The 26852-nt window shown below is 50.4% G+C and overlaps 1 protein-coding gene across 4 annotated transcripts; it reads right to left on the bottom strand.

Moving 5' to 3' along the window:
- Positions 1-866: 866 nt before the first annotated feature.
- On the bottom strand, positions 867-25888 carry TNIP2 (TNFAIP3 interacting protein 2). Of its 4 annotated transcripts, none has more exons than XM_060013073.1 (6): positions 25313-25888; positions 6237-6521; positions 4289-4378; positions 3273-3539; positions 3052-3171; positions 867-1744 (listed from the first exon to the last, which is right to left on the bottom strand). In XM_060013073.1, exons 1-6 carry the CDS (start codon positions 25886-25888, stop codon positions 1481-1483), a joined length of 1602 nt encoding a protein of 533 aa, XP_059869056.1. In that variant the 3' UTR covers positions 867-1480. The 4 variants fall into 4 exon arrangements, with proteins under 4 accessions (XP_059869056.1, XP_059869059.1, XP_059869058.1 ...); XM_060013076.1 differs by lacking the exon at positions 25313-25888 and adding an exon at positions 19202-19339 and having other exon boundaries at positions 868-1744; XM_060013075.1 differs by lacking the exon at positions 25313-25888 and adding an exon at positions 16012-16168 and having other exon boundaries at positions 868-1744.
- Positions 25889-26852: the final 964 nt, after the last annotated feature.

The raw sequence follows: 26852 nt of genomic DNA, 5'->3' as shown, positions 1-26852 counted from the left end.
CCAAGGTTTTCCAGCCCCTCTAACCCCAAGGGACTCAACTTCGGAACTGCCACCCTATGGTGGACAGCCGCTGGGAGCTCTCCTCAGCACATCCTGCCTTCCAGCCGCTGTTCCTGCCCCAGGATTCTTGGAGTCTTACGCTAAGCTCGCACAGTTCAGGGGTCAGCCAAGGATTTGAGGGCTCCCCCTTCTGCAGCTCCCTTCTCTCCGGGAGGTCCCCATCTATTTCCAAACTCCTCCAACTCCTCCGGACAGTGAGACGGAGGCTTCCTGTGACGTTCCAGCACCCACGCCGCAGCGACTGATCCCTTCCAGTCGGGCTCCTGGAAAGAGGGGTGCGCGGGGATCCTACAGAGGAGTTGGCGCCTGAACTACAACTGGAGGAGGACCTACCTAGCCAGCGGAGAAGGTGAGCAAGCGTTCCAGGCAGGAGGGACAGCACATGCACCCAGTGCTGGCCCTTCACCGTGCCGGCAGCTCCTGCACGTTGGGAAGCAGAACGTGGGCTCAGGAGCCAGATGGCCTGGGCTTACATCCTAGCTTTGTCCCCTGCTACTGTGATCTTGGGCAAGTGACCTTACCCCTCTGTGCCTCATGTTCCACACCTGTGCTGAGGATGATCGCTAGAAGTACTTACCTCCTGCGACCGTTCTGAAGGTTAACTTGAGTCACACAGCCCTGACCCCACCAGGACTATGCACGCAGTCCTTGCCCTGCAAGCCTCTCTCTTGCCTTCGCCAGGCGCCTGGTTCCTCCCGCCTCACCCCCAGCGCTTCACATCCTGGCTGGAGCTAAAACAGGCCGACGGCAGAGTGCTGGGCAGGCTGGCCTCCCGCTGACCCCCCACCTCGGGATGCCCTAACAAACAAACAGGTGACAAACAGTAAGAAAGTGTGTTTCTCCTCCCCGGCTGGTGTAACTCAGGCCCAGATGGAAATGGTGCCGGGTCCCTGCACCCCAGCCCCCAGCGCACACTCGCAGCAGTCGCTGTAGCAAGTGCATTTATTACAAAAATAAGTAATGTGACATAAACACGTTTAAGTTCCGGATATGCAGCACCCACTCTTGCAGTGCAGCCTTATTTCAGCGCAGGCACAGTGCTCAGCTGTGCACGCCTCCTGGTGGGCGTGGGCGCACTTCCCACGGGCAGCCACCTTGTCCCAGTGACCTGCAGCATCCCCAGGTGCGGCTGGGACAGGTCTGTCCTGCGGGCCCGGGAGAACCCCGCGCCATGTCTCGCACGGCCTCAGCCTGACTGACAGCTTCGGACGTCAAACTCCACACCAGAGGCGAGGCTGAGCCCTCCTGGGCACGAATGCTCCCAACCCCACCTCTCCCTCCAGCCCCACCGGAAGTGCCCCCTGACCCAAAAGGGACCAAGGGGAAGGCTCAGAAGCACCCCCAGCCTGTTCTGGGGGCCCCGCGTCTCGCTGCTGCGTGCTGGGAGCACCCCCGGGCCCCGGGCCGCCACCAGCAGGGCTCACTGGCAGCAGTCGGCCACGTGCCGGAAGAGCTCCTCCCCCTGCTCGTCGCTGAAGCACTGCAGGCAGTGAGGGCACTGCAGGTCCCCCTGGCCTCTCTGGGTCGCTCCGGGGCTCCCGGCCTCTGCGGGGAGTTCTGGCCGCTGGGATCCCGTCCCAGGCCTCCAGCCACCGGGTGCCACGAGCTCCGAAGCGTCAGTCTCTAAGTACCCGGGAGTTTTGCCCCCAGTATGAACCCGGCAAGAGCCTGGCTCTCGAGGATCCTGGAAAAAAGACAAAGGGTCAGCTTACGAGGCTGGCCTCGGGCTCCAGCAACTAGAGATACACCCGCTGCACGGTGAGACGTGCACCTTCGCTCTGCCTGGTGCTGGGGCCCAAATGAGGACGTGCTCCGTGAACAGCCTCCTGCCTGTGCTCACAGAGGAACAGGCCCGAGCTGGGGGGGGGGGGGGGCGGCACTCCCCCCAACCCCGACCCCCGCCGCGGCCCCAGCAGACTCACCCCACACGCCGCCGTGCAGAGAGGGAGCCTGGCAAACTGCGTCCCTCCTGGGTGGGCGGGGGGGGGGGGTCTCTGGAGGCAGCAGGGGTGCCCGTGGCATGGCCGACATGATCGCCCCCGACGTCAGCCCCGAAGTGCCGTGACCCCCAGTGCTCATCACGCCTCGTGTGGGAGCCGCAGCCCAGGCGGCGGGACCCTGGCTCCTGGCCCACAGCTTCACCACCGCCCGCCCCGGGGTGTCGCCCAGGGGCCGAGCAGTGCTCCCAAAGCTCGACGGCCACAGGCCGCAGCTGAAAGGGGCTCAGAGGCCACTCGGTGCACAGGCCCCGGGCCTCGGCAGGCCGGGCCACCCTTCTGTCCACCAGTGGGGTCCACAGCCACGCAGGATGGGGCACTGAGGATGGCGCCCACCAACCACGAAGGGTGGTTCCGGGGTAAGCTCGGCATCCCCGCCCCGCCAGGGTGCTAGGCCCTCAGGGGGATGTGCATCGGGTGCTCTGGGCGGAACCAGGGAGGAGCAGGGAAGAGGCGTGTGGGCGCCCGGGTCCTGCAGTGAGAAGCCGTCCGTTCCCACCCAGGCCCGGCCTCCCAAGAAGCACCCCCTGTGGCGGGGCGGCACGGAGCCCAGAGTGAGCTGCGGGGCCTGCCCACCTGCACGGCCCATCTCCGTGCACGGGGGCTGTGAGCTGGGGGGCGCCAGGAGACGCCTGGAGCCTCAGGGGCTGCGTGTGTGTGACAGGGCGACCAGGGTCCCTGCAGCACAGCGAGGAGGGGACACACGTGCACGAAGCTCCCAGTAGGGAGCCCGAGGCCCAGGACGCGCCCTCTGGGTGCAGGACAGGCCCGACAGCCACCCCTGAGGTCACACGCCACCACGCCAACATCCTCTACAGACACACACGGTACGACAGGGAGGTTTTCTGCCACCAGGCCCCAGGCACCGGGCACCACGGCTCTGCCCGGAGCACAGAATCAGGGTCTCGGCAGACGCAGAAAGGGATTGAAACCGATGAAGGAAACACGAAGAAAACGCCCAGCCTGGACCGGGGGAGATGGGCCTCCGTTCTACCTGTTTGCAGGGTACCTGGCGCTGCAGCAAGGCCACCCGTTCCTCCAACTCCTGGATCCTACTCTGAGCCCGCTCCCGGTCAACCCTCTCCGACGTGAAGTCATCCTTGTACGCGAGGATCTGTGAGGAGACAGACACTCAACCGTCAGACGGCAGCGCCGTTTCTGCTCAGAGAAAGGCCCCCAGCGCCCCCCAGCACCCGGCCCCGGGGTGGGGGGCACCTGCTGCTCCAACATCTGCACCCGCTCCAGCGCGGCGTCCCGGGCCCTCCTCACGGCCTCCAGCTCCCGCCTCGCTTCTGCACAGTCGTTGATTTTCTCCTCCAACTGTGTGTTGAGCCGGGAGATCTCCTTCCTCATCAGCTCGGGCGGGGAGGGCCTCTCAGGCTCGAGGGGGGCCTGCAGCCCTCTCAGCTGTGCGTGGAGTCCCCTCACGTACTCATCCCTGCTGGCGTCGTAGCGCTGCCACTTGGCGTTGAGGTCTTCCACCTGAGGAGGCCGGAACGCTCACGGTGGCAGCGGCTGAGAACCTGCTCTCAAGCCAACCTGAACTGTGAAGCTATTCACTAGCAACAAGGAGCAGAGTGAGTCTCCCCTTAAATGAAAGTTGCCTCAGGAGACCTCCCTGGTGGCACAGTGGTTAAGGATCCGCCTGCCAACGCAGGGGACACGGGTTCGAGCCCTGGTCCGGGAAGATCCCACGTGCCGCGGAGCAACTAAGCCCATGAACCACAACTACTGAAGCCTGCGCGCCTAGAGCCCGTGCTCCGCAACAAGAGAAGCCACAGCAACGAGAAGCCCGCGCACTGCAACGAAGACCCAACGCAGCCAAAACTAAATACATTAATTAATTAATTTTAAAAAAATAAAAGGAATGAAGGCCAAAAAAAAAGTCTCAGTTTGCTCTGTGCAGAGGGGACACTAGGACGTGGCAACAATGGCCACAAACAACTGCCGTAGACAGAAGCAGACTTGCTACAATTTCCCACCGTAAAAGCTGTACTTGATAGTAATTCTTGTACCTCATTTATCCACATGTGAATTAACTTGGGGGCCGGAGAATGACAAGCGTGTTCTACATGTCCTTTCAGGCAAATATGTCGGGCCTACAGGGACTGCGCATATCAGCCGGAGTGGCCTGAGGGCAGGGGCAACCCCTGGGCACAGCCGAGGAGAGGACCCTCATCTGCGGGCCGTGAGGGAAAGTTCTTCCCGAGGGGCATCTAACAGACACTCACGTGAGTCACCTTCTGCTTCAACAGTCGATTCTCCTCCTGTAACTTCGCAACAACCGCGTGGACAGAGCCGTCCCCATCTGCACACGCTGGCTGCATAAGAAAGGGACGGAGAGCAGACACCGTGTCACCGAATGTGACTGTCGTGTGCGGCAAGAGGGTAGGAAGCCACACCTGGAGACTGAGGGTGCAGATGGTCACTGCAGCCCGCACTGCGGCAGGTGGGACGTGCCCCTTCCCGAGGGTGGGGGAGGGGTGGTCCTCGCCCCGCCCGAGCCCACCCCACGCTGGGGCCAAGCCTTGCTCAATCTTCTCATGCCTGAGACTTTCCATCATCACGGGAGTCGGGAGGGCAGGAAGCTTAATCTCACCGTCCACCAGAGAACCTTCCAGCCCAGGGCCACAGGGCCGCCAGGAGCAGGCCCGGCCAGGGACCTGGCTCCCTCCCTCTGGGCCCACCACACTGTCGTGTCACGTCACGCAAGCAGGGTTGACCTCAGTGATTCTGTACACGGCAGTCCACCCGTGCCTCACTCGGGGTCTTGGGACTCATGCCTGGAAACCCACGTGCCAAACCAGCCCTAACGGCGGTGGGCAGAGCTAGCCGAAAAGTCCATCTGAATCCTAGGAATCCAGTGCATTTAACAGTACGGTGGGCTGTATGCTGGTGCCGGTACTTTTGAGAATTCCCCTCGAATGACAAGGGAACTACACGTCCTAACCCAGCGGGCACCGGGAAACCCCGGTGACTCAGCCGAGTCCAGGGCTGAGAAGTGATGCGGATGTAGAGCCTGTTAAGAGCTCCGGCCCCACCCCTGCCCGGGCCAAACACAACGTGCGGCTGTGTTCAAATCCCCAGAGGGAAATGACACAGTGACTCAAAATCCCAGAGTCACAGCCTGCCCCCAGAGAGCACTGTGGTATCTGAAATGTGCCTGTGTGCTTTCTGAGGTTCCCTTTTCGTGGAATCCACCCGCGGAGACGGGCAGTTCTCAGACCGGTTCTCAGACCAAGGTTCTCCCCAGCGGGCTTCCCAGTGGAGCTGCTGCTAAGGGGCTGGAGGGCCTGTCCCCGCCTCCCCCGCGTTTCTGAGTCAGCCTGGTTGCAGCCCCTGAGGATCAAAGAACTGCCTAGAAAAGAGTAATCTGGGCTGGGCGGGGCAGGGTGTGCACTGCGTGGAATCAGACAGGCAGGGAAGGCAGCCTCGCCCCGTGCTCCCAACACCCCCAGCCAGGAGCCCCCTGATCTCCCAGGTAGGGAATTCCTGATGCTGAAACCACACTGTCCCCTCCCCGACCAGACCGCACACACAGCCACAGCCCAGCTCCACGCAGTCCTGTAGGCCGCCTGCCCCTGACCCCGGCCCCCGGCCCCGCCCCCTGCCCGGCTCCCTCCCTGCTGGCCCCACCCTGCCTACGGCCTGGCCAGGGGTCACAGCGCCAGGTACACAGAAGGGCTCCGTGTCCTCCCTTCACTGCAGGAGGGCCCCGGCGAGGCCAGCCCTGCTGAGACACATGGAGCCCTCCCGCGCCCCGGCCCGCCCAGCAGATTCCTCACCACCTGCGGCCTTTGGAGGCGCTGCCCCTCGCCCGCCTGCACGCGTGCCAGCACCTGCTCAGGACACCCCTCCCGCCCCTGCTCTGACTGCTTCGTCCTCAGCGAAGGCTGATGAGACCACAGTGCCATCTCCCCACGAGGACCAGGGTCACCTGCAGGTCTGGGGGTGGCAGCTGGTGACGCAGGCCACCTGCTTCCCTGTCACGTTCTGCACCTCCCACCGTGCTAGAAGAAATCCCCGGATGGGCGGGCTTTGCTGCAACCCTCACTATGGAGAGCAGGGGGGGCCCTGGGTGCCCCTCGACCTCCATGACGGCTGAGGGATCCTGAGCGCGAGACGAGGCCTCCTGCTGCACCTCGGTCCGCACCGTGGCGTGCTGACACCGCAGCCTACCTCGGGGCTCCTCTCCCCCGCGTCCCCCTTTGCGCGCTGGCGTGCATCCAGACACTCGGCCAGGTGCTGGCACATGTGGGCGGTGGCGGCCAGCGTCCTGCGCAGCTGATGCGTCTCGTCGGCCAGGGAGCGGCACAGGATGTCGCTGGCGGCCGGGGCCCGCCCCTTCTGGGCCGCGCCTCTCCTCAGCAGGGCCACTTCCTTCTGCTCCCGCTCCGGCTGGCTCATCAGCTGCTTCGTCTCCCTCTCTTTTTCTTCTAGTTGCTCGGAAAGTCTCTCGATTTCCTAAGGGGCAGATTTAAAAGCACAGTTGATTTGACTATAAGAAGCAATATCAGGAACAAACATTCCTAGAGCAGAAGTCCAGCACGGACACCCATCAGGAGGTGATAAACGCGCTCATTTGGAGGTTGGCTTCTGAACGAATAATTAACTTTGGAGTTTTCAGCCCATAAAGTTCTAACTGAAACTTCACCTAAATTCTATTTTCATGAGCAAATTCATAATGTTAGATCTTACATCATCAAATTACTAAGTGCGGCAATTCCAAATACTTCTTGATGAGAAGGGTAGAAACTCCACGGCAGTGGGTAGCCCCCCAAAAGATATGCCCACGCCCTAACCCCCGATACTTGGGAATGTGACTTTACTTAGAATTAGGGTCTGTGAAGATGCACTGAGCTAAAATGAAGTCATACTGGATTAGAATAGACCCTAATCCAATGACTGGTGTCCTCATAAGAAGAAGGAAACATGGACACAGATACAGAAGACGGCCACATGTCGACAGAGGCAGAGACTGGAGTGATGTGTCCGCAAGCCAAAGAAAACCAGGGATGCCGACAGCCACCGGAAGCCGAAAGACAAAAAGAAGGCCCCTCCTCCAGAGCCTCGGAGGGAACACATCTCTGCCAGCGACACCCCGATTTGGGGCTTCCGGCCTCTAGAACACCGAAAGATGAAGCATCTGTTGTTGTAAACCACCCAGTTTATGGTACTTTGTTACAGCAGTTCTAGGAAACGAAGATACCCAACCCCAATTAATTTTTTTTAAAAAGTCCTTAAAATTACAATTTACTTTAAACCCAGCCTTAGTTTTGTGCTTTCCCATTTTCAAAGTAATCACCAGCATAAACAGTACATAAGACGGGTGAAGCAGGATGAACCAGTCCATCCTACAAATGAAAAAACAGCTTCAGAAAAGTCAGGGTTGAGCCTGAGCTCCACGTGAGGAAGTGGCAGGAGAAGGATCTGGGCTCCACTCAGGGAGGCGCTCAAGCTCACCTCCTGCGTGCTCACGAGGAGGGATGGACCCCAGGAACCGAGAAGCTTCTTAGCACAGTGGAATGGAATACAGGGCCAACATTACTAACGGAACCCTGAATTACTACTCTCTTACCTGCTTTAAAATGAAAACATGTGCATGGTTATAAAAAATTCAAACATACAGAAGGAAAGCAAATGAAAACTTCAATTCCTTTCTCCCAGCAGCTCCTCTGCCCCCAGCTTCACTCGCCAGAGGCAACTACTCACTATTTGGGCACGGACCTTTCCAGAGTGTTTATAAGCATCTATAACACATGTACTTTTACACAAACGGATGCTACAACACGCTTTTCTCCTCCTCAGCAATATACCTTATTCCACAGCAGCACAGAACCTGCCTTGTTCTTTTCAACCACAGCCTGGAGCTTCACGACAGATTCCAGATTTACTGAACACACACCTCCAGCTGGCAGACATGTGGCTGCTTCCTTGTGCCCTTATGCAAATACAGCCATGGGATAAATGCCCAGAGGTCACATGGCTGGGTTAAGACTGGGGTTAAGAAATAACTGGTGGGGTGGACCTAGAGATGATCATACTAAATAAAGTCAGAAAGAGAAAGACAAATACCATATCATACCACTTTACATGTGGAATCTAAAATATGGCACAAATGAACTTATCTACGAAACAGAAACAGACCCACAGACGTAGAGAGCAGACTTGTGGTGGCCAAGGGGGAGGGATGGATTGGGAGTTTGGGATTAGCAGGTGCACATTATTATATAGACAATGGGTAAAGAACCAGGTCCTACTGTATAGCACAGGGAACTATATTCAATATCCTGTGACAAACCGTAATGAAAGAGAATACAAAAAAGAATGTATAGATGCATGTGTGTGTGTGTCACTGAATCACTTTGCTGTATAGTGGAAATTAATGCAACATTGTAAATTAACTATACCTCAACAAAATAAATTAATAAAACAATAAGTGGTGGATCTCAGGAACACAGCCAGTCTCCGGGTCCCAGCCTGGCTCCCTGGGCCCGCGCGCATCCACGAGGCAAGGGCCGCTCCCCGCGCTCCTGCACCCAGACACCCCGTGCACCTGTGATAACCAGTCCATGGATAAGCCCAGCGTGTGACCGAACCACTCCAGCCAGGTGACCCAGAAAACATTCTGGAAACCTCTCCCTCTCTCAGGAAATTTTTTTTTTTTTTGGCCGCACTGCATAGCTTGCGGGATCTTAGTTCCCCAACCAGGGATCGAACCCAGGCACTTGGCAGTGAAAGCGCCGGGTCCTAACCAGTGGACGCCCCCCAGGGAATTCCCTCAGGGAATGTTTAAGATTCCTCTCCTTCCCATTTTCCTTGGACTTCGCTCTAGAAATGAACAGAAAGAGAGGAAAGAAGAAAAACTGCAGTAAGAATGACCGGTTTGGCTCTCTTAGCAAAGGCCTAGAGGAAGAGGCTGTTCTAGATCTGCACTTCACAACAGGGACTCAAAACAGGAAAGAGCAGAGGCCTGGCAGATGGCGAGGCAGACCGTGAGGGCGGCGGGGGAGATGAGGAGGTCAGGCCCCGGCAAGTGGGAAATGTCCACCACCAAGTGCGGAAGAAGCAGCAGGACTGGTGATGACGGGTGTGACACATCACTGGGAATGAGCCTGTCACCTGGGACTTCCGCTCCAAGGCGTGTGGCGCTGGCACTCCATCACGCCATCACACCTCCCTGCCCTCGGCTCACAGATGTCACAATCTCAGGGGTACCAGTCAAGCCAGGTGAGACCCACTCTTGGAAGGTCATTACTTTCATTTTTCCACCTTTTGGCCCCGACGACCTCACCCCTGAACCAAAGGAGGAGAAGAGGCGTCTCTCTGCAAGCTGGCCGGTCGGCATCCATACCTCCTCCCAGCAGACGGCCCTTCGGCACCAGGCTGCACCTGCAGGACTGGGAAGGGGGCGCTGGGGGCCACCACGCGTGGCCTTCTGAGCCTGTCCACATAGCTGGGGCTGCCGGCTGGTGCAAAGTCACTTGGTCTGGGTGAAGCCACATCCACACAGTGCGATGGGGCATTCACAGAGCTGAGAACCAACTACAGCCTTCTTAGCATAAAATACCGTAAACAGGAAAAAGAACACCAAACCCCAACGAAAGCTCAGGCTCTCACTGCTGATTGTTTCCTGGCCTTGGATTTATTTGTTCTCTTTAAAAACTGGCCGCTTCTGAAGGCAGTGCCAGCTGGTCAAGGCCCCTGTCCCACGTCCTTACCATGGAAAACGCAGCAGGAGCCCCTCCCTCCAGTGTCACAGATGCCAGGCCCGCCACGGCCCACCCTTCGCCTGGACTTGTCTCCCCCTGCCAGCATCACAGCTCTGGGGTGGCCTTGTCACTACTGGTGGGATAGACACGCCACACTCCCCCGAGCTGGACCTAGTCGCCCTCCACAGTGGCTCAGAAGTGTACCTGGAGTAGACACGGATGGTAAAGAGAGACCTGCCCTGAGAGTGGACTTTCACTACATTTTAGAGTTATTCAAATCAAAAGCTGTGATTTCAGGGCTTCCCTGGTGGCGCAGTGGTTGAGAGTCCGCCTGCCGATGCAGGGGACACAGGTTCGTGCTCCGGTCTGGGAAGATCCCACATGCCGTGGAGCGGCTGGGCCCGTGAGCCATGGCTGCTGAGCCTGCGTGTCCGGAGCCTGTGCTCCGCAACGGGAGAGGCCACAACAGTGAGAGGTCCGCGTACCGCAAAAAAAAAAAAAAAAAAAGGGGCGCATAGCGTCTTGGACTTCATCCCTTTATTAGTCTGCTCGGGCTGCCGTAACAAAGTCCACAACCTAGGTAACTTAAAACAACAGACATGTATCCTCTCACAGGCTAGACGTCCAAAATCCAGGTGTCAGCAGGCCATGTGCCTTCCGGGACTCTAGGGAAGAATGCTTCCTCGTCTCTTCCAGCTTCTGCTGGTTGCTGGTAACCCTGGGCTTATAGATGCCTCCCTCCAATCTCTGCCCCCAACTTCACATGGCTGTCTTATAAGGACACCAGTCACTGGATTAGGGTCCACCCCAGGCCAGTAGGACTTCATTTAAATTTATTACCCCTGCAAAGACCCTACTTCCAAATAAGGTCATAATCACAGGCTCCAGATGGAAAGGAATCTGGGGGAGACACTCTCCAGCCCAGCACAGTCCTCTCCTCTCTCCTCCCTGGGCAGCTCTCAGTGGCTGGCCATGTGCAGACTGCAGCAGCAGCTGAAGGGGGAGTGAGATAACAGGGGCAAGCAGGGAATTTAAGAAAAGTCAATTCACTGGGCCTTCACCGCAAGTGCCATGCGCTGAAGGTGTAGCAGGGGAGGCACTGATGAGGACGCAGCACACCTCCTCCCCACTGGAAGAGTGCAGGGGGGAGCAGGCAAACAGGTAGGACAAAAACGAGCACGGCCTGGAAGGTTCTGGGAACACGGCAGAGGAGGGAGCACCGGGAATCTTCTCCTCACCTGAAAAACAGTGCACTGGCAGAAATCTGTCTAGTGTGACTGTTTTGGATCTCAAGTCCTAAAGACTTGCAACTTCCATCTGAGCACTTGGACAGTAAATTGAGGTTAATTTCAGTCAATTTCAGCTCTTCCTACAGTAGCAGCTACCCATCCCACCCCTAGCCATGCCACTGGAGGCCATACACCTGTTTCTGGAACAGCCTACACACAGCTTGCAGGAGCCAAGGTGGGCAAAAAAGACCCTGTCCTCCAAATACTGGGTATCTGCTCTGACCTCTGCGGCCCACTTCCGATCACAGAGGTGTGGCCAAACAGGCAGGCGGCCATTGTTGCACCTCCCCCATTGCTATAGGACCCTCCCCCTCCAGCTGAAGTGCTACTGGATTTAAAGGGCCAGTGCCCTTTCCTTCCCCTTCTAATTTTTCTTTTTCTGCTTCAGGGAGCCAGACATTAAAGATTATGATATTCAAAAGCAACTACATAAAAGGGGAAAACTTGAAAGTGACCACACATTCCCAGTTACAGGCTGAGAAAACCTTAATTTATGCCTCAGGCTGATCCTTGGTACAGAGACGATCTACAACAACCAAAGAAAAACAAAAACAGCAAATCCTAGGCAAGGAGAGTAATCTGATTTCCAGAGATACCACATTACTAGATCCAAACGTCCAGTTTTATTTATTTATTTTAGATGTTGGGGGTAGGAGTTTATTAATTAATTTATTTATTTTTGCTGTGTTGGGTCTTCGTTTCTGTGCGAGGGCTTTCTCTAGTTGTGGCAAGCGGGGGCCACTCTCCATCGCGGTGCGCGGGCCTCTCACTATCGCGGCCTCTCTTGTTGCGGAGCACAGGCTCCAGACGTGCAGGCTCAGTAGTTGTGGCTCTCGGGCCTAGTTGCTCTGCGGCATGTGGGATCCTCCCAGACCAGGGCTCGAACCCATGTCCCCTGCATTAGCAGGCAGGTTCTCAACCACTGTGCCACCAGGGAAGCACCCAAATGTCCAGTTTTAAACAAACAACAACAAAAAAAGCACAAGGCACTCAAAGACACAGGAAAATATGGCCCATTCAAAGGAAAAAATAAAACAGAAGCTGTCCCTGAAAAAGACCTGATGGTGGATCTTCTAGACAAGGACTCTAAAACAACCATGTTAAAGACGCTCAGAAAACTAAAAGAAGATATGGAGAAAGTCAAGAAAGCAAGGTAGGAATAAAATGGAAATACAAGTAAAGAAATAGAAAACCTAAAAAGAAACCAAAAAAATTGTGGAGCTAAAAAGTACATTAACTGAAATTTTAAAATTCACTGGAGGTACTCAAAGGCAGATTTGATCAGTAGAAGAATCAGCAAACTTGAAAACAGGACAATGAAAATTATCAAGATTCAAGGAAAGTAAACAGAGCCTAAGGGTCCTGTGGGACACCATTAAACAGACCAACATACACATTGTGGGAGTCCCAGAAGGAGAAGCGAGAGAGAGAGGGGTAGAAAGAATACTTGAAGAAATAATGGCTGGGGCTTCCCTGGTGGCGCAGTGGTTAAGAATCCGTCTGCCAATGCAGGGGACATGGGTTCAAGCCCTGGTCCGGGAAGATCCCACATGCCACAGAGCAACTAAGCCCATGCGCCACAACTACTGAGCCTGCACTCTAGAGCCTGTGAGCCACAACTACTGAGCCCATGCACTTAGAGCCTGTGCTCCACAACAAGAAGCCACAGCAATGAGAAGCCTGTGCACTGCAATGAAGACACAACACAGAAATAAATACATATAAATAAATAAGTAAGAAATAATGGTTGAAAACTTCCCAAATGTGATGAAAGACATGAATCTAAACATCCAAGAAGCTCAATAAACTCTAAGTATGATGAAGTCAAAAAGACCAAGACACATTATAATCAAACTTTAGAAAGCAAAAGATAAAAAGAGGAATCTTGAAAGAAGAGAGAAGCAACATGTCACATAGAAGAAATCCTTAATATGATTAGCAGATTTCTCATCAGACACTTTGGAAGCCAGAGGCAGTGGGCCTATATATTCAAGTGCTAAAAGAAAAAAAAACAGCTGGGGACTGCCCTAGTGGTCCAGTGGTTAAGAATCTGCCTTCCAATGCAGGGGACGCAGGTTCGATACCTGGTCAGGGGACTAAGAACCCACATGCCGTGGGGCAACTAAGCCCATGCGCGGCAACTACTGAGCCCATGTACTCTAGAGCCTGTGTGCCACAACTGGAGAGCCCACGTGCCACAACTACTGAGCCCACGCACTCTGGAGCCCGTGCACCACAACTAGGGAGAAGTCCATGTGCTGCAACTAGAGAAACCCGCACGTCGCAACTAGAGAAGCCTGCACGTCACAACTAGAGAAGCCCATGCACTGCAACAAAAGATCCTGCATGCTGCAACAAAGATCCCACGTGCTCCAACTAAGACCTGATGCAGCCAAATAAAATAAATAAATAAATAAATAAATACTTTAAAAAAGAAAAAATACTGTCAACCAAGAATCCTATATCCAGGGCTTCCCTGGTGGCGCAGTGGTTGAGAATCTACCTGCCAATGCTGGGGATACGGGTTCGAGCCCTGGTCTGGGAAGATCCCACATGCCACAGAGCAACTGGGCCCGTGAGCCACAACTACTGAGCCTGCACGTCTGGAGCCTGTGCTCCGCAACAAGAGAGGCCGCGACAGTGAGAGGCCCGCGCACCGCGATGAAGAGTGGCCCCTGCTTGCCACAACTAGAGAAAGCCATCGCACAGGAACAAAGACCCAACACAGCCAGAAAGAAAGAAAGAAAGAATCCTATATCCAGCAAAACTGTCTTTCAAAAGCAAGGGAGAAATTAAGACATTCCCACATAAACCAAAGCTGAGGGAGTTTGTTACCACTAGACCTACCCTGCAAAAAATGCTCAAGGGAGTCCTGTAGAGTGAAATGAAATGACACTAACTCCAAGCACAGTAACTCAAAGCTATATGAAGAAATAAAGATGTCAATAAAGGTAAAGACTTGGGCAATTATAAAAGCTAGTATTATTGTAACAACAGTTTATAACTCTTCTTTTTTGTTTTCCACATGATTTAAGAGACTAATATAAATATATATTTTTTAAATTTTTAGTCTACAAGTTAGTATTACTGTAATTTTGATTTGTAACTCCACACGTTATTTCCTACATAATTTAGAAGACTAATGCATTTAAAAGATTAATTTATGTTTGAGGGCACACAATGTATGAAGATTTAATTCTGTGACATCAACAACCAAAAGGGGTGGGGTTTAGCTATAAGGGAGCAGGGGTTTTGTATGTTATTGAAGTTAAGCTGGTATAAATTCAAATTAGAGTGTTACAACTTTCGGATGTTAAACGTAATTTGCATGGTAAACACAAAGAAAATAGTTACAGAATATACCCACAAAAAAATGAGAAAGGAATTTAAATATTTCACAATTTAAAAAATCAAACCTAAGACATAGTGGGGCTTCCCTGGTGGCGCAGTGGTTGAGAGTCCGCCTGCCGATGCAGGGGACACGGGTTCGTGCCCCGGTCTGGGAAGTTCCCACATGCCGCGGAGCAGCTGGGCCCATGAGCCATGGCCGCTGAGCCTGCGCGTCTGGAGCCTGTGCTCCGCAACAGGAGAGGCCACAACAGTGAGAGGCCCGCATACCAGAAAAAAAAAACCAAAACATAAGACATAGTAATGCAGAAAATGAGAAACAAAAAAAGCTATAAGGTATACAGAAAACAAATAGCAAAATAACAAGTATTTCATCCATATCACTAATTAAATGTAAGTGGATTAAAATCTCCAATTAAAAGACAGAGATTGGCAGTATGGATAAAAGCATATGATCCAACTACATGCTATATACAAGAGACTCACTTTAGATCCAAAGACATATATAAATTGAAAGTAAAAGGATGGGGACTTCCCTGGTGGCACAGTGGTTAAGAATCCTCCTGCCAATGCCGGGGACGTGGGTTTGATCCCTGGTCTGGGAAGATCCCACATGCCGTGGAGCAACTAAGCCCATGCGCCACGACTATTGAGCCTGAGCTCTGAAGCCTGCAAGCTACAACTACTGAAGCCCATGCACCTAGAGCCCATGCTCCACAACAAGAGAAGCCACCACAATGAGAAGGCCATGCACTGCAACAAAGAGTAGCCCCTGCTCACCACAACTAGAGAAAAGCCCACGTGCAGCAATGAAGACCCAACGCAGCCAAAAATAAAATTTTAAAAATTTTAAAAATAAAAAAGAAAGTAGAAGGATGGAAAAATATTTACATTCCATGCAATTAGTAACTAAAAGCGAACAGGAGTAGCTATACTAATATCAGACAAAATAGACTTTTTTTCAAAAAACGCTACAAGAGACAAAAAAGGATGTTATACATTAATAAAAGTTTTAATACAGCAAGAAAATATAACAATTATATACACTGACGTACCTAATAACAGACAGGCAAAATATATGAAGGAAAAACTGACAGAACTGAAGGGAGAAATAGACAATCCTACAATAACAGCTGGAGACCTCAAAACCCTACTCTCAATGATAGAACAACCAAACAGAATATACGTAAGGAAATAGAGAACTTAACACAATAAATCAATTAGATCTAACAGACATCTACAGAACGCTCTACCCAACAACATACACATTCTTCTCAAATGCACATGGGACATTTTCCAGGACAGACCATGTGTTAGGTTACATATTAAGTCTCAAAAGATTTTAAAAGACTGACATCATACAAAGTATATCCTCCCCAACCACAACAGAATGAAGTCAGAAATCAACAACAGAAGTAAAATGAAGATTCACAAAACTGTGGAAATTAGAAAACACACTCTTAAACCAATGGATCAAAGAAGAAATCACAAGGAAATTAGAAAATACGTAAAGGCAAATACTTAAAGTGAAAACACAGCATACCAATACTTGCAGGATCCAGTGAAAGCAGTGTTAAGGGGGAAATCTAAAGATATAAAACTTACGGGCTTCCCTGGTGGCGCAGTGGTTGAGAGTCCACCTGCTGATGCGGGGGACGTGAGTTCGTGTCCCAGTCCAGGAGGATCCCACATGCCGCAGAGCGGCTGGGCCTGTGAGCCATGGCCGCTGAGCCTGCACGTCCGGAGCCTGTGCTCCACGGCGGGAGAGGCCACAGCAGTGAGAGGCCCGCGTACCGCGAAAAAAAAAAAAAAAATTTTTATATATATATATATATATATATATATATATATATATATATATATATATATATATATATATATAACTTACATTTAAAAACAAGAAAAATCTCCAATCAACAACTAACTTTACAACTTAAGGAACTAGAAAAAGAAGAAAAAACTAAACTCAAAGCTAGCAAAAGGGAGGAAGAATAAAGATTTGAGCAGAGACAAATGAAATAGAGAACAGAAAAACTACTAGAGAAATCGATGAAACCAAAAGTTGGTTCTTCAAAAAGATCAGCAAAATGGATAAACCTTTAGCTAGACAGACTACAAAAAGAAATACAGAAGATTCAAATTCCTAAAATCAGAAATGCAAGTAGAGGGAATTCCCTGGCGGTCCAGCAGTTAGGGCTCCACGCTTTCACTGCCCAGGGCCCAGGTTCAATCCCTGGTCAGGGAACTAAGATCCCACAAGCCACGTGGCATGGCCAAAAAAAAAAAGAAAAAGAAAAAGAAATGCAAGTAGAGACATTACTGACAATTCTACAAAAATAAAAATGATTATAAAATGAGTACTATGAACAACTGTACACCAGCAAATTGGATAACCTGGATGAAACAAATTCATAGAAACATAACACCTACCAAGACCAAATCACAGAGAAATATAAAAACTGAAAAGACCTCTAACTAGTAAGGAAATTGAATCAGTAATTAAAAATCTCCCAACAACAACAAGTCCTGGAACTGACGGCTTCACCGGTGAATTCTATCAAACATTTAAAGAAGAATTAATACCAATTCTTCCTAAGCTGTTCCAAAAAAAATGAAGAGGAAGGAACACTTCCTAACTCATTCTATGAGGCCAGCATTACCCTGAGACCAAAGCCAGACAAAGACACTACAACAAAACTACAGACCAATATCCCTTATGAATGTTGGTGCAAAAATTCTCAATGAAATACTAGCGGGCAAATTCAATGGCATATTAAAAAGATTATACACCATGAACAAGTGGCATTTTTTTCACAGACTGCAAGGGTGGTTAAACATACAAAACATGATCAATGGATGTTAACTAGACTTATTGTGGTAGTCATTTCACAATATATACAAATATTGAATCAATGTGCTGTACACTTAAAACTAATATAATGTTATATGTCAATTATAGCTAAAGGAAAAAAATAGCAGTTGACGCTATGATACCGGTGTTCTGATTTGGAGACTTAAGTTGGCTTAGTTCCATACTTACATTACGTTCAGTATTTCCCCACTACACATCCCTCCAGCACTTTTACAACCTGCTTCAAGCAGTGATCATGTATGTCCATGTATGATTCCACAATTTGAGGGCAAGAATTGGATACTGATCATCTTTGCATTCCCCTAGCCTAGTGGTTAATAGAACGTGCAATTAACAACTTTATAAGGTAGTAAAGGCCATCATAATTTGCCCCCAATCTAATTTTATAGCCACTTCCTGTGTTATTCTCTACGCACCCTTCACTCTAATGACACTGAATTAACACTGCTATAGATTAACACTGCTACTGGTGCAACCCTGACAGTGTACACATCGTTGTGAAATGAATGTACTATACTTATTGGGAGAAATGGAAAAATACAACCCACGATGCCTGCTTATACATATTCCCCTTACATACGGAACACGCCCAATAAACGCAAGCTCAGTAAATAAACACCTGAGTGGCTATGGTAGGTGACATTCACATCTTCTGAGTTCCCATTATGTGCATGAGATTATTATATATATACATATATACCTGTTAAATCATGTGTTCCTCACAATATCCCATACATGTGTTCTATGTCCTATTTTCCACAAAGGCAATGGATTATTTCTCCAATGTCTATTTTCTCAACTAAGATGTAAGCTTCATAAAGATAGGAATCTGCCTTTCTCAATCCTTTCTGCATTTCCAGGGCCTACCAAAACATCTGGCATACAACAGGCATTCAACAAATAACTATTGGCTGAATGAATGAATAAATAACCCTATGAGCTATGTATTATTACTTCAGTTTTACTGGTGACAAAACTAGAATACTAAATGACTTGCCCAAATTAACATGGCTAAGAAAGTGGCAGGACCAGATTTCAGTGCACAGCTTTTCAACATTCAGTGTAATGTTTGCTTTTCATTGGTGCCTAATAAAGAGCCAGTTTTGTTGCCCAAAGTAGTTCTACAAACCCCTGTGAACTTCTCACAAGAAAATTTTAGCAAGCTTCATCATGGTTTCTTCTTAAAGACAGTGAAAAGGTAATAAATACGTGACTAAGGTTATCCGTGGCTGTTTGAAAGAATAAGAGGTGCAGCATATTCATCTTCTGGGCAGCTGTATAGAAGGTTCAGAGACCAGTTTTAGCAAAGTGACTAGGCCGTTCTTGAGCATCAGTTTCATTATGTATGACAGGCCTTGAATTAGTTCCATCTGTACTTTGGTTCTACTTTCTAGATGTTGCAAATTGATCATGTTCTTGACATTCCTAACTTTATCATTAGAGTCTCACTTATAATATCTGAAGACAATTAGATAATTGTTGATAAATATCTAGTAAACAATAATGATAGGAGAATGAGGCCTTCTGAGGGACATGAAGCACAATTATGTGTTTGATGTTTGTTTTCTATGACTCAGCATCAATCCCTTGGAATGAAATGAAAATGATATTATTAGACTTTTCTAATCAGAAAATTTTTCACCAGATTTGTTCCACATAGATTTAGGTAATATACTACTGTGCTGTGGTTAAGTTCACAAACATATTTCATCAAAAAGAAAAAAAGGAAGGGATTGTTCAGTGTAATACACTACATTAACAGAATGACGGGGGAAAAACACATGATCATATCAATTGATGCAGAAAGGCATTTGACAAAATTCAACACTTTTTCATAATAAAAACACACAACAAACTAGGAACAGAAGTAAACTACCTCTACATAACAAAAGCCATAAGAAAAACCCATAGCAAATATCATACCCCGTGGTAAAAGACTGAAAGCTTTTCCTCTAAGATCAAGAACAAGACAAGGAGGACTTCCACTGGAGGGGGCATGGGTTCAATCCCTGGTCAAGGAACTAAGATCCTGCATGGTGCAGCTGGGGAAAAAAAAGAACAAGAAAAGGATATTGGCTTTCATCACTTCTATTCAACATAGCCCTGGAAGTTCTAGCCAGAGCAATTAGGCAAGAAAAAGAAATAAAACACATCCAAATAAGAAAGGAAGTAAAACAGTATCTGTTTTCAGATGATATGCTCTTACATGTAGAAAACTCTTAAGATTACACACACACACACACACACACACACAGACACAGACACACACACACCTGTTGGAGAGAATAAATGAATTCAGCAATTGAGCAGAATACAAACCAACACATGAAAAACAGTTGTATTTCTATACAGTGACAATGAAGAATCTGCAAAAGAAATCACAAAAACAATTCTACTTACAATAGCATCAAAAAGAATAAAATACTTAGGAATTAATTTAATCAAGGAGGTGAAAGACACGTACAATGAAAACTATGAAATACTACTAAAAGAAGTTAAAGAAAACATAAAGAAATAGAAACATATCCCATGTTCACAGATTGGAAAACTTAATATTGTTAAGATGTCAATATTATTCAAAGTGATCTACAAAGTCAATGCAATCCCTATCAAAATCCCAGGGAATTCTCTGGTGGTCCAGTGGTTAGGACTTGGTGTTTTTCACTGCCGTGGCCCAGGTTCAATTCCTGGTGGGGGAACTAAGATCCCACAAGCTGTGCAGTGCAGCCAAAAAAACCCCCCCAAAACAAAAACAAAACAAAAGCTCAATTTTTTTGCAGAAATAGAAGAACTCATCCTAAAATTCATATGGAATCTCAAGGGACCCCAAATAGCCAAAACAATCTTAGAAGGAAAAAAAACAAAAAAAAGAACAAAGCTGAAAGACTCACATTTCCTAATTTCAAAACTTCTACAAAGCCACACACATCAAAACACTGTGGCACTGACATAAAGACAAACATACAGACCAGAGAGACAGAATAGAGAGCCCAGAAATAAACCCTTGCATAGATAGTCAAATGGTTTTGACAAGGGTACCAAGACGATTCAGTGGGGAAAGGACAGTCTTTTTTAAAAATGGTGCTGGGAAAACTGGATGTCCACATGCAAAAGAATGAAGTTGGACCCTTATCTAAACCATACATGAAAATTACCTCAAAATGGATCCAAGACTTAAATGTAAGACCTAAAACTACAAAACTCCTAGAAGAAACACAGGGCGAAAGCTTCATAACACAGGATTTGGCAGTGATTTCTTGGATATGGCACCCAAGGCACAGGTAACAAAAGAAAAAGCAGACAAATTGGAAAGTTTTTTAATGAAAATAAAAATGAAAATTTTGCACATCAAAAGACAAGTAAAAGCAAAAAGGCAACCTACAGAATGAGATAAAATATTTACAAATCATATATCTGATAAGAATTAGTATCCAGAATGTAGAGTACTCATAAAATTCAACAACAAAATAACCCAATTCAAAAATGGGCAAAGGACTTGACATTTCTTCAAAGAAGATATACAAATGGCCAGTAAGCACATGAATTGATGCTCAACATCACTAATCATTATAGGGAATTGCAAATCAAAACTACAATCATTTTGTACTAAATTAGCATGCACCTATTAGGATGCCTTCTATCAAAAACACAGAAAATAACAATATTGGTGAGGATGTGGAGAAATTTGAACCCTTGTGCACTGTCGGTGGGAATGTAAAGTGGTACAGCCATTGTGGAAAAACAGAATGGAAGTCCCTCAAAAAATTAAAAATAGAATTATTATATAATCCAGCAATTCCACTTCTGGGTATACACCCAAAAGAATTGAAAGCAGGATCTCGAAGAGATATTTGCACACCTATGTTCATAGCAGCAGTGATAGTCATAAGAGCTAAAACATGGAAGCAACCCAAGTGTCCATCAACAGATGAGTAGATAAGCAAAATGTGGTATATGCCTATAATGGAGTATTCAGTCTTAAAAAGGAAGGAGATTCTGACACATGTTACAATATGGATGAACCTTGAGGACATCACGCTAAGTGAAATAAACCAGTCACAAAAAGACAAATACTGCATGATTCTACTTACAGGAGGTATCTACAGTAGTCAAAATCATAGAGACAGAGAGTAAAATGGTGGTTGCCAGTGGGGGGTGGGGAGGGGAGGGGTCGGTAGGGGACAAAGTAGGGAGGTGAGGAATTATGTTTAATGGTATAGAGTTTCAGTTGTACAAGATCAAAAGAGGTATGACGATAGATGGTAAAAACAAACACACAATAAACACACAATACACACACACACACACACACACACGCAAAACCTAATATAACCTACTGTACAGAGTGTACGCTGTTCCACTTACAGAGAGCACGGCAGCACAGGGAAAGAAAAGCCACAGGTTGCTACATCAGGACCAAGCAGGGTCCACGAGGCTAGTCCCCAAGGCAGTGGTGAGACGGGGTTGAGCAGTTACAGCCTGCACAACGAATCAGTGCCACCATTCCAGAAAATCTTAACTGGAAAAGCTTTGCAGAGTCATCCATCCAGGCCTCATGGTACAAATAAGGCAACGTCTTGAGTCCCACTGTGGTGGCAAAAAAGACCAGAATTCTCAAGACTGATCTGGTCCCATCACACACTGGCTACACCTTGGCCACAGATGCACTGGTCACCTGGCAGTCCATCCACACCTGTGAGCCTCAGCATCCTCTTTGGGAGCCCTCAGCCCTCACCAATCCAGGGTCCCTGCTCCTAACCAGCTGGCTGACATGGCCACTGATGAGACCAACCTGTTGACCAATTCCTCTCACTGTTTTCACTCTGCACAGCTACTTCAGTGAATCCAGGGCCTCTGGGAGGTGATAAACATCTCCATTCCTCCCCAGGTTCTCTGACCAACCCCAGAAAGATGTAGGGGTAAGCAACAAATATTTAATTGCATAAGACATCAGATATTAAATTGCTCCTGAAATAATTTAAAATCCTAAAACAAAACTTACATTGAGGGACTTCCCCGGTGGTGCAGTGGTCAGGAATCTGCCTGCCAATGCAGGGGACACTGGTTCGAGTCCTAGTCCGGGAACATCCCAAATGCCGCGGAGCAACTAAGCCCGTGCGCCACAACTACTGAGCCAGCGCTCTGGAGCCCATGAGCCACAACTACTGAAGCCTGCACGCTCTAGAGCCCGCATGCCGCAACTACTAAACCCGCATGCTGCAACTACTGAGGCCCACACTCCTAGACCCCATGCTCTGCAACAAGAGAGGCCACTGCAACGAGAAGCCCGCGCACCGCAACCAGAAAAAGCCCGCGCGCAGCAACAAAGACCCAACGCAGACAGAAAAAAAAAAAAAACCTACGCTGAAAGGACCAGTAGTACTAGGATTACAGACCTGGCTCTGTCTGGGTTTTGGTTAGAGGCTCTGGGGCCACAGGATGCTGGGGACACATGTCAACTGAGCACCAATGGCCACCAGACTGCAAGCGGAGTCCTGTTCTGGGTAGGATGTGCTCTGGTCCCCAATCTACACTCATCTATGGCTCCCGATGTCCATGACACTAAGATCAGTGGTGCAGACCAGGTGACTTCCTTCTGCCCTGATGAGTAATAATCCACCTTGCCCAGGAAAAGGGAGACAGCTGGAGCGAGGAAGACATCTGGCTTCTAAAGGCATTTAAAATGATGCAGATGAGAAAATATTGACATGGTATTAAGTAAAACTGTATAGACAGCTTGAACTCAAACACGCCAAGTAGATACATACCCTACGGTTAAATGAAAGGCAGGGAAGAGGCCACGAGATTATGCTCTGTGGTCATCTCTCTGTGGTGGGATGGTGGTGGTTATCTTATTCTTTATTCTTTCCTCTATTTTTCAGATATTCAAAATTACTTTTATTAAAAGAAAAAAAGGCGTGCCTCTTTTTCACTCTAAAATCCGGCTGCAGGGTCAAGCCTGGAAGTGAAAATTGTCTTTTGCAGGCCTAATTCCCTTCCTGGGAAAACCCAGATAATAGCTATGCACCGAATGGGATAACAGACCAGAGTTCACCAAAATGTTTGGGGCACTTCCAAACTGTTGTAGAAAAATACTGTTACTCTCGCTCCTGATCTGGGTGTTTAATATTTCACACAGATAGACATAATATCGCTGACAAGGATATGAAGGAGGAAAAGTAAGGATTTAAGTCTATTATCAGACACTCTGGCAGGCTCCCACTCTGTCACCACTCCCAGCAGAGCAGGAGTGTTACTACTGAAAGATACATTCACAGCTGGGGCTAAAGGAGATCCAGAACATAACTGTGGCTCATGTGGCCCTGAACCCAACACAACACAAACACACCCAAGAACCCAACTCAGACACACACACCAGGAGCCTATACGCATGTCCTACACACACACCCAGCCCCAATGTCTGCGCACACAATGCAGAACTCAACATGAACACACACGTACACAGAACCTTCCAGGTGCACACACGCCCCAAATACAAATAGCATGCACACTCATCCCTAAGACCCACACAGGCGCACACCCCTCAGAAAGGTACACACACCTTTCAGACCCAGCATGGACACACACACACCCCTGAGAGCCCAATGCAGGCACTCACACTCTTCAAAACCCAGCACGGCAACAGACCCCTCAGAACTGATCGTGCACACACATCCTTCAGAACCCAAAATGGGCACAAACTGAAGACCCAGCACAGGTGAGCACACCCCTCAGAACCCAATTCAAGTGCTTGCACACCTCATATACCACACAGGTACACACGCCACAACCCAACACAGACACACCACCCTCAGACCCAAGAAAGGTACACGTTCCCCTCCTACCCAACACGGGAGCAGACCCCTCTGAACTCACCTGGTACACAACCATCAGTTTTAACACCAGCACACACACAACCCTCAAAACCACCAGAGACAGACAACCTTCAGAACCCAACACACATACACACCTCTCAGAGTCCAAACAGGCACACATACCCTCAGAACTCAAGACAGGCGTGCACGTGCGCGCACACACACACACACCACTCAGCACCCAACACGGAGGCATACACCCTTCAGAAACCAGCGGGGTACACGCTCCTCAGACTCATACGGGAACACACTGCGCAGAACCCAACACATGCAGAGACGCCCTTCAGAGCAGACACACACCCTCAACACCCAACACAGACACACCACTGAGAACCACTCAGACACATAACCCGCAGACACAACATGAACACACACACCCCTGAGAACCGACAAGGACTCCACTCCTCAGACTCCAACACACACAAACATGCCTCAGAACCAACACAAACACATACGCCTTAGAACTAACATGGACACACGTAACCCTCAAACACAACACAGGCACACAGCCCTCAGAACCAAAGTGAGCACGTAACCCTCAGAATCAACACATACACACGCCCCTCAACACGACTGAGGAAACACACCCTTCAGAACCAATATGGACACACACCCCTCAGACCCAACATGGTAACACCGCACACACACGAACACGCGCACACGCCCCTCAGATTCAACTCGACACACCTCCCTTACAGCCGGAAAGGACACACAACCCTCGGACTGAACACTGGCACACACACCTCTCAGCAATACTCACCCCTTCAAACGCCACAACGGTCAGACCCCTCAAAACCCAACAGGCACACACTCCTCACACCCAACACAAGCGCACAACCCCCTCAGAATTCAAACAGGCAGACAGCCCTCAGACCCAACGCGGGAGCAGACCGCTCGGAACACAACCCAGACACACACCCTCAGAACCCGACACGACACACTCAGGCCTAACGCGGCGCGCACCCGCTCAGAACCCCCCAGACACAAACCGCTCAGACCCAACCAGACCACACAGCCCTCACGCCCGACGGGCGCACGCACTCCGGGGACACGGCGGGCACGCGGCCCGCGCGCCGAGGAAGCGTGGCTCGCGCGGCCCCCTTGCGGCCTCTCCGCCGCCTGCGGCCCCTCGGCCGCCTGCGCCCTCTCCGCTCCGCACCTGGCGCAGCGCGGCCTCCGCGGCGCCGCCGTCCCGCTGCCGCAGCTGCTCCCGGAAGCGCGCCACCTGCTCCAGCAGCGCGTCCACGAGCGACGGCGCCGTGTCCCCCTCGAGCGCGGCCAGACGGGCGCGGAGGCGCGCTATGAGGACGTCCCGGGCGGCCAGCTGGTCCTGCAGGCGCCTCAGCCTCTGCCCCGCCTCGTGGTACAGGCCGCAGAGCGCGGCAGCGGCGCGCGGGGCGCCCTCCCGCCCGCCAGACCCCGCGTTCCCAGACGACATGGCTACGGGCCTGGCCGACAGGGTACTGACCACCGGCAACTTCCGCGCCGGGCCTGGGCGGGAGGCCCACCTTCCCGGAACTTTTCCCGGCGCGCCCCGCCCCCCGCGGAGATCCCGGGCCCGCCCGCCCCGCCGAAAGGCCAGGCCCCGCCCCTCCGCCGAAAGGCCAAGCCCCGCCCCCCGCTGAGATGCCAGGCCCTGCCCGCCGCCGGGAACGGGGCCCCGCCCCAGTCCTATCCCGCCCGGGGCCCGCGGCCTCTCCGCCCGCGGGTGAATGGCGTGTCCCACCGGCCCCATCGCCTCGAGTCGGGGAGCTTTCGGAGACTCGGGCCCGGGCGAGGAGAGGGGTCAAACGGCCTGCGATGTAGTTACTGATGGAAGGGAAAGAAGGGGCCAAAGACGACCCCAAGTGTTAGTCCCGAGCGTAGGTCCGAATCCCCGGGCTGCAGGCCGGCTGGCCACGCCGAGCACCAGGAAAACGGCGACCTTCCACGAGCTGAGCCCAGCGAGGTGCTGAGCATGTTCAGACCCCGCATCCCCTCTCTAAGGTCGCAAGAACTATTCTTAGGGCGGAAGGCAGGAGGGAGCTGGCCCTTTCCCGTCCTCGTTTCTGCATCCCTTTCCTTCCCCCCAGCTCCCCAGACCAACTCCGAGGGTTCTTCCGTGGCTCCACGGCTATTTTCTTTTTCAAAGTCTGAGTGTCCTCGGCAATGATGCCCAAGCACACCTGTGATCTTTCAAAGGTTCCCTCCCACAGACTCCTCTGCCGGCCCCTACCCAGAGCTGCCCTCCTCGCCAGATCCCCTGAGAGCAGCATGGCGTTTTTTCCCATTTTTGTAACCCATACCAAGCTTGGGCTGAGCCCGGGGAGACACCCGCAGGCTGGTAGAATCAGACAAGTATAAGCGAAGACAGCTCACACTTCCTCCGCTGCAGAGGGAAGGTCAAAGGCAGTTGCCCTGCTTACCCCATAGGTGTGCTGTAGGGATTAGAGGATGGAGTGCAGAGTTCCTGCCCCTGCGAGCCCACAGTCCACGTGACTAAGGTTAGGAATGACACACTCTTGTTGGCTGGAGCAGTGATGGAGAAAACCAAGTAGCACTGGCCCCAGAGCTGTTAGAGATAGGTGAGTTGTCATTGCTATTGATGTAAGTGTAACCTCCCACATGTCACTCAACTGCCCTTGAACCTGGTTCTCACCCGTAAAATGGGCATCCCAGTCTCTCCTCTAACATTCTGGGGGTCACACGTACTTCGAAAT

The sequence above is a fragment of the Delphinus delphis genome, chromosome 5 (assembly GCF_949987515.2).
Source record: "Delphinus delphis chromosome 5, mDelDel1.2, whole genome shotgun sequence".
NCBI classification, from domain to species: domain Eukaryota; kingdom Metazoa; phylum Chordata; class Mammalia; order Artiodactyla; family Delphinidae; genus Delphinus; species Delphinus delphis.
Note: the sequence above shows the minus strand (reverse complement) of the source record. Positions and strands in the feature narration are given on the sequence as shown.

Excerpts from the sequence above, each read along its gene's own strand:
- TNIP2 (XM_060013073.1), bottom strand. The coding sequence starts at position 25,888 with ATGGGGCCGGTGGGACACGCCATTCACCCGCGGGCGGAGAGGCCGCGG. Across the intron at positions 6,522-25,312 it reads CGGAGGCCGCGCTGCGCCAG|GAAATCGAGAGACTTTCCGA; the intron begins GTGCGGAGCGGA and ends TCTGCCCCTTAG. Across the intron at positions 3,172-3,272 it reads TGCAGATGTTGGAGCAGCAG|ATCCTCGCGTACAAGGATGA; the intron begins GTGCCCCCCACC and ends GTCTCCTCACAG.